This window comes from Antedon mediterranea, chromosome 7 (genome assembly GCF_964355755.1).
Source record: "Antedon mediterranea chromosome 7, ecAntMedi1.1, whole genome shotgun sequence".
In the NCBI taxonomy this organism is placed as follows: domain Eukaryota; kingdom Metazoa; phylum Echinodermata; class Crinoidea; order Comatulida; family Antedonidae; genus Antedon; species Antedon mediterranea.
In genome coordinates this window covers 28,056,819-28,069,651 of record NC_092676.1, presented here as the reverse complement: position 1 = coordinate 28,069,651, position 12,833 = coordinate 28,056,819, and the positions used below count along the sequence as shown (strand labels likewise).

Sequence of the window (12,833 nt, the reverse complement as noted above, 5' to 3'; positions counted from 1 at the left end):
ATATAAATATAATTTATACAATTATTGGGTTAGTTTTTTATTCTATAATCACTTTATTACATTAAATTATGTACAGTATTGTAATAAATGATATTTTTTTCACCTTGACTAATAATGGTACCGTCTGAATCTGAATTTTGCCATTTGCTCGGAAAAATCATTTTCCATCCCGCCAATAATATTTCCTGTGAAATCCTTGTATTGCTGTACATAAGATGATTAGTAAGGCTTATTAACTAATAATAAAAGTAGTAGTGTATACCCTATATTACATTAGGCAATGGATATACAATATAACAACAGATAAAATAACTAAAAGTGGTGTTGATGGTAAGGGTAGGCTAGCTAGGCCAAGGCCAAATCATTTCCTAAAAAAGGAGAGTATTTGACCCACCGATGGCCGGCTGCACGGGAATTCAAGTCTTGACTAGGTATTGTGTAGCCTAGGCCTAGCTCTATATTATTATTATGGTCGGTGTGGGCCATAATAATATATCATTGGCCTATACTTTACTTTTAATAACAATCTATAAATAAAATTCATAAAAAATTAAAAGAAATACTTTTTTTTATTTGTTGTTTCAATTTTAGTTAGGCCTATCTTATTAGAGGCTAGGCCTACTTCTTGTTTCTAAAATATTATCTTTTCACTTCTTGTTGCAGGGAATTTATCTTGATTTTTCCAAACATTCAAAAATGGAATTGAATAATGGTAAAGAACTGGAGTCAAATGACAATAATGAGGATGATGCCACTGTGTACTTAGAAATGCCATTGGCACAGAGATTAACACAAAAAGTTAAATTAAAAAATGGAAAGAAGAAATCTAAAAATGAAACAGAACCAGACAAATGCAGACGATCAAATATACCTAGCGATGAAGCCTTAGATGCTTTGAATGTCTGGCTTTCACAAAAATATGAAAAAGAAAATAACAGTAATACAACTGTGAACGCTGCAAGCAAATCTCCAGTATTTTCTAAAAGGGAAAGAAAAAAAAATAATGCAAAAAAAGAAGACAAACGTAAAAATGTTTTTCATAGTGTTAATGATCATCATCGGGGTCGTAAAAAAGTGGAGGAGAAAGAAAAATGCAAAGTGGAGGATGACGAAAAGTCTACATCACCTGTATTTACAAAACATGGTAGAAAAAATAAGATAAAAAGTGGGCACAAAAGGCAGCATATTGACACTAAGGATAAAGAAGAAGAAATCCATCTTCCAAAAAGATTAGTTTCTTCACAGAGAATTGAATCGAGTTCAGAAGATGACGTCATTGAGATTTGTGAACATGTTGATAATCCTAAAAAACGAAAACCACACAAGCGTGGTTCGTCTCATAGTAGACGCTCTAAGAGGTCCAAACAACTTCCTCAACCAATACCGTCACCATTAGTGATGGCATCGCCGATGAGTGCATTTGGACGGCCTGCTTCTCCAGCAACCATGGTACTGGTAAAGCAACTGGAAGATGACGAGATGATGGCTAAGCGATTACAGGTATAATTACTTACTTGGTCCGGGACACACCCAAACTTATATAAACTAGATTCCTCCATAACTTTCTATCTGCCATTGTGACAGCTAGTTCCTCTCTCTACATACCTACTAGTATCCGTCTCTAAAGTTCATAATTAAATGAATTTAGTTGTGTTTGTAAACCTCTTTGATACGTACAAAAAGTGTTTCAGAGAGACTTTCTGCTGAGCCCATGAGGTAGTAGCAAAATAATTTCCCAGGTTTAAAAATAATTGTAAAGATACTTTATTTTGTAGGAAGAATTTGATGCAGAAGAAATTGCCAACAGCCTAGCACCAATACCTCAAGAACAACCAATTCTACCAAGATTTGAACCACAGCAGCATTATATACACAGACCAACGCCTAGAAACCAAAGATACCCTATACTGCAGCCTACTCAAGCTACCGCTTATGGGGCCGGTACGTGGTCCCCAGTCCACCTTAATACTGGCCCAACATTTGATGACTTTAACATGATTCAACCATTTTTAGAAAATTACTTAAACATGGTAAGTATGATTAGTAATACCTGTATTGTTTTTAAACTTTAATATTGTAAAGCTCTGTCTACACTTTCAAACTACAAAAATGTGATGTGATGGTAGTTATGACATCATCATGTCCATATATGGGCACATCACATTTTGTTGTCACATAAAGTTTGATAGTGTAGACAGAGCTTAATGCACAGCCTTTGTCCACACAATTAAAGACCTCTTTTATTAAAGTAAGGGTAATTTCAATAATTGATTTTGGGTTTTTAACCAAGGTGTTAATTTATTCCTGATATTATTGAGGTTTTTGCTGGTTTCAGTTCTCATTTTGTAACCATTTTGTAAAATTTAAGTAGTACTGTAGTCAGAGTCAAAAGTAAAAAATAGTGTATTGGCTATTATATTTAATATTATAAATTATTTTAAATTTTAGACTGGTTAATCACATTCTTAATTCTATGTAGTTTATTTTGAGCACCACGATATACTTATTCTGTCTCTGTGTCCCTATTTCTTCTATAACGTCCTTTTTCATACATGATAATTCAACCTATCCCTATTTTTTACATTTTATACAAACTGACACAGATATTATTAGTAGGCCGGATTTGTTTAACATGTTGTCACAGGGAACATCTCATTTTTAATTTTCACAACAATTATCTGCTTGTACATGGTGATACAAACATAACCCTATTAAGAAGGACAAATTGTTACATGTTATGAAATTACTATTTAATGCGTCAAGGCCTACAGATCTTTTAATTCCGCGCATCTGTCCCTTCCTACGACATACACAAACATAGCTGTTTTACATTATGTTATTAGCCCCTGACTTATGCCAATGTTTAACATAATATTATGAGTCATGTGATAAAATTCTGAATCTGTCACCTGACATTTTTCCGTCAGGTGACGTTACTCTTCGGCCTTGACCGAGACTCACGAGTCATTGTGGGACCCGATTGCCGGCATAGCCGAGTCATATGGCCTGAAATCAAATTTATTTCTATGTCAAAATAAAGTAAATTGATTAATGTCAATTTATTTAAATAGAAAACAAGAAATAACCATGATATGTTTATAGTACTGAAACTAGATTACAGATGTATTTGTTTTGTCTATAAAGGAAATTTTCTAAAACCCTTCACAAATCGTAAAACGTACATCTAATAACATATCTAACTAAAATTGTTTGGGTTTTTTGTATAAAAATATAGTCAATATTTAAGTATAATGTCTGTAACATAAAATATGCATTTTCAATCTTTGACATGATATATTCTGAAGTATCAATAATTTGTCTATTTTCTGAAAATGTCCAACTTGGTATATAAAACAATTTTTTTAATTTGTCAACTGATGTCGCAATTACTTAAATGTTTGCTGTCTGGCTTTTGCTATTGTTTGGAAAAAATGAATTCATTTATTATTTATTGATTTATGTTACAAATTAATACAAATCTATGAACTGAATCTGTATCTCAACCCCAGCTGAAAGTAGCTCAACTAAACTAGTAATCAACACGTAATTTTGGAAGTTGACAACTTACTATCATAAGTTTGTTTTTCCATTTTTTTCCTTTTTCTTGCAGATAAATACGCCAACACCACCACGGCGACCAAGAGGCAGAAGGAGAAGACAAGACCATCATCATCATCATCATCATAGATTTGTAGAAGATGAAAATGACGATGGCAATAACTATGAGGTATATTTACTCTATTTAATCTCACTTTACTCTAAGCTCTGTCTACACTATCAAACTAGTTTGACAAAACAAACAAAAAACTGTGATGTGCCCAAACATGTTAGTGATATGACATCACATTTTGTTGTCACATAAAGTTTGATAGTGTAAACAGAGCTTTACAGAAGTTGATTTAGAGTATCTCTAGAGGGCTCAGCCAAAGGTTTACTGACATGCTCTAAGATGGCAACGCCCTGTGTGTTTATTTGATTAGTTACAGAAGTCTTATTTATCTCTAGACAAAACTGAGCACATCCTTATTAAGGTGTCTGGGTCATATTTGTACAGATTCACAAATATTGCATCCTTACACTTAATTTCTAGGAAGGTAGAGATTTTTTTAAAAATGAGGATTTTATTTTGTATAAACAAATGCGCCGATGTATCAGCCGATTCTCGGTATTGTATCTATTTCCGAAGTATGATAGGGACATTTGGTAATACAACATCACATGTATTTACATGTATCTTATTAGTAGCCTAACCGTTAACCTTACATGATACAGGCACCACATGTGATATAAATGATATGCTGTATTACCAAATATTCCAATGATACTTCAGAAAAAGAGAGTATGTGGAGATACAGCACTGGGAATCGGGTGCATGTATTATAATAGTATAAACTATGTAATGAAGTTGAAAATAGTAATGGAGTGCAATTTAAAAAGACTAATTTAAATTGTAGACATTGATGGCACTAGCTGAAAGACTAGGCCCTGCCATTGAGAAGGGATTAAGCGCTATAGAGATTAGCCAGCTACCCACGTTTATATACACACCTGACTGTAAGATACAAAACAAAGCCTGTAGTATATGCATGGCTGACTACGAGACGGGCGATAATCTACGTAAGCTACCGTGTTTCCATGACTACCACGATACGTGTGTTGACCAATGGCTAGTGGTGAGTTTGAAATATTTATTTCTAATAAAATCAATACAATATTTTTATAGTAATACTCTAGAGGTAAATATATTGTTTTTGTTCATTCATTATTATCTGACATTTTTTCATTCTGCTTGTCTCGTCTTCCTTATTTTGTTCATGTCTTAAGCTCTGTCTACACTATCAAACTTTATGTGATGATGTCATAGCACTAGCATATTTAGGTATATCACTACCATATTTGGTAAAGTAGTTGATAGTGTAGACAGAGCTTTATGTTTAATATTATACAGTCAACTCTCCCAATAACGAACACTCTTCTTGAATTTCTGGTATTCCAAGTGTCTCAAAAAAGGTATGATTTTTGAAGAGTTTTCAGTTTGCAGAGTGTCTACTTTGTAATCTTAACTTCTAATTTTTTTTTTCAACAGAAAAATCCTGCCTGTCCAATTTGCAGGGTAGAAGTTCAGATCTAAATATTAACAAAGTTTTGAAATTTTGGGAACCAAGAAGTACCATAGGATACCAATTTATTAAAATGTTTGTGAAAGTTTAACATTTGTAAAACTCAGTATAAAGCATAAGAACTTTTATATTTTTTGGTTATTTATTTTTAAAAGATGTACTAAACTAGAAAAAAAAGAAGGCTATGAAAACATAAATGTGAATTGAACTTGAACTTGAACATGCAGAGACCAGTGACCATGTATTGCATATGCATTTAAACAGTTGAAATGCATATACAGCTGTCTGTAAAATAGTGTGTAATTGAGGGTAAACTAAATGGTAAAGTTCTATATTACTTTGAAAGTAACATCACATTTTGTAAGTTTTGTAAGGTGCGTTTGTTTTTATTTAGACCAAAAAATAATGAGATGCTTCAAAGAAAAATGAAAATGAAAAAAGTCCCAAAACGAAAATGGTTTAAATCTAAATGTAGTTAGTCATTTTTGTCACACAAATAACTACAAACTGTGATAACTATATTCCTTTTACACCAAATGTAATCATGGAAAAATCATGTTTTACTATTTTGATTTAATTTGTTTACAATAGAATCATGAAATAATAAAGCACTAATTAGGATTAAATAAGGATAATGAAGAAATCAAAAATAATAAAAGTCCAATATTACGTCATTCACTTTAGGTACTGTACTGTATAAACGTTTCATAATGTTAACAGCGCCCTCTATTGTTTCATTTAGTGTTAAACTTTGTTGACGTAAAGTTTTGTCATAGAAATTAAGTAAATACTTTCTAACAGTGAGAATTAAAGTGTTGAGTTTGTTTTTAAGATGTTATTTCGTGGTATTTTATAACTCGTTTACTAAACACGTGGCCTGTGTTCCCAATATTATAAAAAAAAAATAACGCCACATTGAAAAGTTGGTAGGCCTATATGCTTCTAAATTTAAATATCTTTATAACTTAAGCCATGTTCTTATTTTCTACTAAATCTATTCTAAACGTCGAGTATGTTTTTTGTACTCTATCCTTTGGAGAAACAAATTATAAAATGAAGAGACTACAGTTTATTCGCACAACCGGATTACCGTATCAATATCCCGTGAAAAAAGTATAGAAATATGCAAATTGTATTTAGGTGTAATTTTGTTTTTTTGTATATTGGTGTTCAAAACTTGTTTTTGTATTACACTGGTATTCTAGTGTGTGTGCACGGAAGGCTGTAGCGTCGTCACACAAAACGCACCATGCGTCGCGAGATAGCCTAGGAATGTGCGTCAAGGGGAGATATTTTGATTAAATTTTCACATCTGATCTGCGGGCTAACAGCAGGCGCTAGATGGCCAGTAGAGACCTTAATTGGGTTGCACTAGGGGCCTAGATCCTTCTCAACTACCCTTGTACAATTACGCTAATAAATATGATTACTTATTACAGTATTAAAATGTTACAGACTATATCGCTGAGTGTGCTTGAGGAATTCCTAGGCGATGTCTGAATTATTAGCAGGGCAATTTACCAAGATGTAATTTTTGACTCGCATGGCTTTTTGAGAGACCAAATAATTGTAACAGTTGCCGAATAATATTTAATGAAAGGTCCGTTGAGTAATTTAGCCCGTTCCAAAAGGTGTCCAACTTTAACTATCCCTCCGACAGTTGTTTATTAGCTGCTGTCTTGGGATGAGTATTCGCTGTTTTCCTCTTTAAGTATAATATTGTAATTATAATCCAGATGGCTAGTAGAATGATATCACAATTTAGATTCCTTTTTGTTTTGTACGCTTTTGCGCAATAGTTCTATCAACGTAATATTTTCCATATTGCCTTGTATAACTATAATTTTAACAATATAATTGTTAAACTGAATAAATATTTGAAAATAATGTCTTCCTGAAGCACTGTAGTTTTCAAATATGTTTATATATTAAATTATTTTGTTTTATTATAATACTAAAATGATTGCAACTCTGCATCATCGGTTTCTTTGTATAGCCTAAGCGCTACCGTTGTGTTGGAGCAAAGAGCAGTTAATTCTGTTCAGGCCTACGCCTATTGCTTGCTCCTGGTACGATATCGTGTGCTTAATATAACATGCCAAATAAATAATATTATTTACTACGCTATTCAATTCTTACCTCACTGTATATTTAAATCGAATTATACATTTTCAAGTTCATGTCCACGCATAAATCAAAAGTTCAAACATCAACAATAATATAATATTGCACACTCACATTGATGAAATAATTGAAATATAATGGAATGGAATTGTTAACATCTTAGAACCTTGGACTAATACACATTGCTTGTTAGAAGCGCGCACGTTTTAAATGTTACGCTTCCATAATTCCTAAACGTACACGAATGGTTACGTATGGATGATGCTCAGTGTCTTTATTTTGCAGTTTAAATTGTGTAATTTAAATTGAATGACATTCCAATTTAATGCGGATTCTACAGAGTACAACATATTGTACTTTTTGGCTTTTTTTTACATTTACAATGTTTAATAGTATACAAACAGAAGCAACACCGGTATGAGAGTTCCTGTTTTTTTTCATAAATTCGTTAGAACAAACTATTATTTTACATTTTAGCTATAGGCCGAAGGAAATGTTTCTGCCACACATACATATAGTACTATATTGTATCCTTTTAACCAATAAAGGGCCAAGCCAAAGGGTACGGGTACATCAAACAGCCACAAAGTACTGGGTCTCGTCTAAAACTGTACTAGTCCTAGATGAGTAATCCGTACAGGCTCCAACGCCATATTTATCCCCAGGTTACTCTAACATTCATGGCCCAGATCTACATTGGATCCAGTGTTATCTTTTAAACATTTACAATAACCCTGAGAGAAACAAGGCATTCTGAAATGTTAACACGGCACAATATTCCAATTGTGTGTCGGATGTGTTTGATCAATTAGGAAACGAAGCCGATATATTTATGTTCAAGTGTTGAAAACTGCAATATATTCAGAAATTACTGTGTAAAAACATTGTTTAAAAGTACACCCGACCTGTGTTAAGGTAGGCGTGCCATGTGACGGCTTAAAATGCGCACACAGAGTACGCGTAGACGTGACGTCATGACACGCGCGTGTGAAAATATTTGCTGTTTGTGCGTAGTTACTGACCGACAATGCAGAACCAATGAAATACGTAAATTAATAGTGTTTTCATTGATATCGGCAAACTGATTGAGAATACCGTGTCCCTTTAACGGTTTTCATAATCTATTCTTTGAAACGCGCCTCGCTTAAAACCTTTCTCGTGAAATAGGCTAATTAGCGGTTCCACTTTCATGGAACTAGATTTCACATTATAGGCTAAGATTTAAGTATAAAAAATGTTCAAAACGATACCAAAGATGCAATTAAGATTTTTATTTTTACCAACAGACCACATTCCATACCACCCTCTTTACAAGACACATTACGGATGGGGAAGTGTTGGCAATCAATATTAAACAAGTAAGTGTTGTGATTATTGATGGGATGGAGGAGGGGGTTGGATGAGGGGGTTGGATGAGGGGGTTGGATGCTGGGGATATATATCACTATTTCTATTACGCAACACCCATGTTAATCCATAATGAATAAATGAGATTGTAATATTTCACATGACAATTCTGCAGAACTAAGACATTCTTTCAAATCACTGCAATTTGAATTCCATTTCCCGAAATATAGACGAGGTCTGAGATTGAATACTTCCAGAAATATTATTAATGTTTAAATGTTATTATTTTTATACCTTTGCAATTACTCGTGTGTTTATATTTACATACCATTTACGCTGAGCCACGTGAGTGTACTTTCAGCGGGCCACTACGCGCTACTTAACGATATTACGTCTCGTTTCGTGCCTTATCATGTTTTTGTTTGATTATAAAGTCATCGCTAGGGTCAGCTTATGGCGTACGAAAGTGCATCGTGGCAGCTGCTTTGAAATATTCCCTAATGTGAAAATCTATTCACGGGACGTTATCATTGATATCAAGACAAACTCAACGTATACTCGACGACGACGTATTGCTATCGGCGGAATGGATCGGTAATTATTGCCTGGTAATGGAAAATCGCATGGCAAAATTCGCGGTCCCTTGACGCATGCGCGACCTTGACCTTGTCTCAGGTCAAAGTCATTTTTTTTTAAAGTGCGACAGAATGTTGAATCATGAATGCCGAAGCGGTTAAATGTTTTTAACTTGCAAAATTCCCTCGGTATCAATTTCAGCATCTTGGTAATCGGTAGATTAGTACAATGGGTATTAATTGCCCGTAAATTGAAAATGTGATTTTTTTTTATATCAAAAGACTTCTATGTTAGTTTTGTAGATCGTGTCATCAAAACCTCTCACTCTTTACATTATACACAAAAGATGGATAAGACGAGAGGATGATTATTATAAACCACTTTAGGCCTAATTAAATATTTTCCTTTATTATTTATAGTATAGGCCTATTAGGTAATGATATTACGGTAATAGTTTGGATCTATAATCTAGCCTTTTGGTCATTTTACCTCAATATTTCCGTCTTGGACATTTTTCCCTTCAGTATTTTCCCCTGGACATTTATTTCCCCTGTATTGGACGTTTCCCAACCTAGCACAGAAAAAATTCATTTCTGTTGATTTTGTTCTCTTTTTTTCATGTGTAGGCCTACTTGATTTACCATACAAACCGGAGCATAAAAGACCGCTATCAATCTCAGGTGTCACGTGTACCGTTGATGACACCTGACATTGATTGAATGACCCTTTCACTTCTGACGTGACCTTGAATTTGTCGAACACATGTATTATACTATACGGTACTATACAAACTATCGTATATACCAATACTGACGGTTTAATAACACGGGGAAGGTGGTATAAATTATATTACATTAAAATAGTCAGACAAATCGGACTATTAATAAATATTATTATGGAGGGAACTTGAAGTTTATTTGAAAATATGATTTTTGGTTGACAGGTGATTTGGTTAGGGCCGAATTGACAGCTGACCTTGTAACATCAGTCAGACGAGTACAGTTGTGTCAATCATCGATGGGTACACCTTTTAAGGTGAAATTACAGATACAATCCATATTTGACGTTGAATAGTTATCAAAATTATGATTTTTTTTAAATAGAAAACAAACCAGAAAAATCATTAAAAAAAACTATTGTCGCGGACAGATTAAAAAAAAGAATGAGAAAAACAGATAGAATAATCGTTTAAAATGGACTAATTCAGCATATTAATCATAAAACTACATATTTGCATACTACAGTATCTTCCATTTTCTAATAATCTAATCGTACAGAATTATACCGTGCGAATAACATAAAAAAGTTAATGTTTTGGAAATGATTTTGCGTCATGTCAATTTATCTGACCATAACTAATCCGACCTCAGTTTTAAGCTAAGTTCTTCTACATGATTAAGTATAAATGACAACTCAAAAAAGTGGAATGCAGTCGAAATAACAGACAAACAGACTTATGCCTATGCTCTTGAAACACTGCATTTAAAACAAGAACAAAGTCATTATCATTAATCATTAATGTTTGTCATAGACAACAACGGTAATCAATATCATTATTGGTCATCATCAATCTCATCATCATTTTCAATTATTATTTCATTATATTATTTATTTCAATTTCATTATCATCATCGCTCATCCGTGACGCACCAATGGGCTTTATTGTTTCGGCATCTGGAATACACCAACAAAATGGAAACCTTAACATTTTCATCTCCTTATTGATGCATCTTCATTTCTTGGTTCAAGAAATCGACTGGTAAACCAAACTAGTGAACGACAAGTGTTTTTATTGTCAATCTGTGCATGGTAGCAAGTCTCTAAAGTTCTGAAATAACATGCTTTTTCTTCTGTTCTACATTTCACCGATAAAACCAGTATGATACTTTGAATATTTCCTACTGTTGTTGTGTTAGTTGCTAGGTGGCCATCTTGTGTTACCAGTTTGTAGAGGTTTCCCTTTCAGGTGACCTTTCAGATGCACTTCTGAACGTACCTCGGAGCATTTTACTTTCCCAAAAACATCACTAAAATAAACATTTATTCATGATTACGAAATAACAACAGTTGACAAATCATGCATTTTGTTTTTACATGTTTGTTGGTTCTTCATTGTATCATAACAAGGATGATGACAATAGCCTAGTCTACTAATATTATGATAGCACCTCCCATTGCAATTTCTTGTCCTAACATACCCGTATTAAAGTACCTTCTACTAAAACATGACTTGATATTTTGAGTGTTTCCACTCATCTTCAGACAGAATTTCCTTTTTTCAAACAAATTAAATACAAAAAACTACAGAGGATAGGTTGGGTTTGTTTTTATTTCTAAAGATTGAACAACAACATTTTAGTTGATGAGACAACGAAATATCAGTTCCTGACCAAATGACGTAATACAGTAATAGCGTTTTGTATTTCTAATTTGTATGTCAAATATTTTTGAAAGACTGCGCCCTCAATGGGTTGTTACCGTCATGTTGACAATGAACAGAGGTTCACCTAAAATTATAAAACTCGTAAATATTAAAATTAAAAAAAAAAATGTAATACTATCATTAATAAACATACTATTAATATCCTAAAAATGAAATTCAGTTTATGTTATTTCTGTTGAGTAGACAAAAAATGGATTATTTTCAATGGAAATAACCTATAAGCTTTTTTGGATTATCCTGAAATATTTAAATGTATTTTATCTTAAATGTCATTGTTACACTTTGTATTTTTAATAACAATATTAAAAAATCAAATATAAGAAAATGTTTGTGAGTAGGCTACTACAAATAATTACACCATTAAATTAATGTAAAACAATAGATATTCATTTAGGATTGTTTGATCTCGATTTAAAGAAGAAAACACATTAATCCGTTATGCAGTCATTTTTGTCCTGATAACCAACAGTTTATTCAAATCCTATCTTTTATATAGATTAGTGTGCTCGATGTCTTATTCTTAAAACTGAGTTAGGATTTGTCATAGACTTGATTAAAGTTGCTGCAGTTTTTATTTAACTAATAAGTTTGTCAAAATCCATCTATATTGTAGCACCTATTAAAATTAACTAATAATGAATTAATTAAATTTAGCTGCTGGAACTTAACTAAAAGAAAAGGCAAACTCCTTGTTATTAACTTGAAATACTCGCTGGTGATAATATTTCCTAGCCCCTGTGTTTATACCAATTAAATCAATCAACCTAATAGACCTGCTTACGCTGAGAATGAAGCAAACCATTGAGTATAATTAACCTATTCACTACAATATCTCAATGATTAACCCTAAATAGATTGTTCGTACCCGTGGTGCGTAGAATCCACTCAATTGGTGGTTTTTTCGCAAAGGTGGATAACTTGATGCATGTTGACAAGGAGATAATTGCCCGTAAAGAGGTTCAAATTTGTGTAGTTAATGATTTAGGTAGAAGATCGATATAATAGGCATATATCCAGTTGGATGATTATAGGCTAGCTTATACCATGGAGTATTCTTTACTCATAGTTATACCATAATTTATTTAGATAAGCTATAATGTTAGGGGAAAAAATTCGATTAAATAAAAGTGAATAAATAAATGATAGTACACATTAGGACTACAATTAACAATAGTGGGAAAGTTAGTAGTTAGTTGGATTTATTTTTTATGGCAATAAAAATG

The 12,833-nt window shown here is 32.9% G+C and overlaps 1 protein-coding gene across 1 annotated transcript; it reads left to right on the top strand.

The window, feature by feature from the left end:
* Positions 1–136: 136 nt before the first annotated feature.
* Positions 137–6,284, top strand: LOC140054348 (uncharacterized). The gene is made up of 6 exons (XM_072099303.1): positions 137–222; positions 664–1,500; positions 1,776–2,030; positions 3,611–3,727; positions 4,455–4,673; positions 5,087–6,284. Exons 2-6 carry the CDS (start codon positions 697–699, stop codon positions 5,129–5,131), a joined length of 1,440 nt encoding a protein of 479 aa, XP_071955404.1. The 5' UTR covers positions 137–222; positions 664–696; the 3' UTR covers positions 5,132–6,284.
* The last annotated feature ends 6,549 nt before the right edge of the window (positions 6,285–12,833 follow it).

Coding starts and splice junctions, on each gene's coding strand:
- LOC140054348 (XM_072099303.1), top strand. CDS start 697: ATGGAATTGAATAATGGTAAAGAACTGGAGTCAAATGACAATAATGAG. Junction 1,501..1,775: donor TGATGGCTAAGCGATTACAG/GTATAATTACTT, acceptor TTTATTTTGTAG/GAAGAATTTGATGCAGAAGA. Junction 2,031..3,610: donor TAGAAAATTACTTAAACATG/GTAAGTATGATT, acceptor TTTTTCTTGCAG/ATAAATACGCCAACACCACC.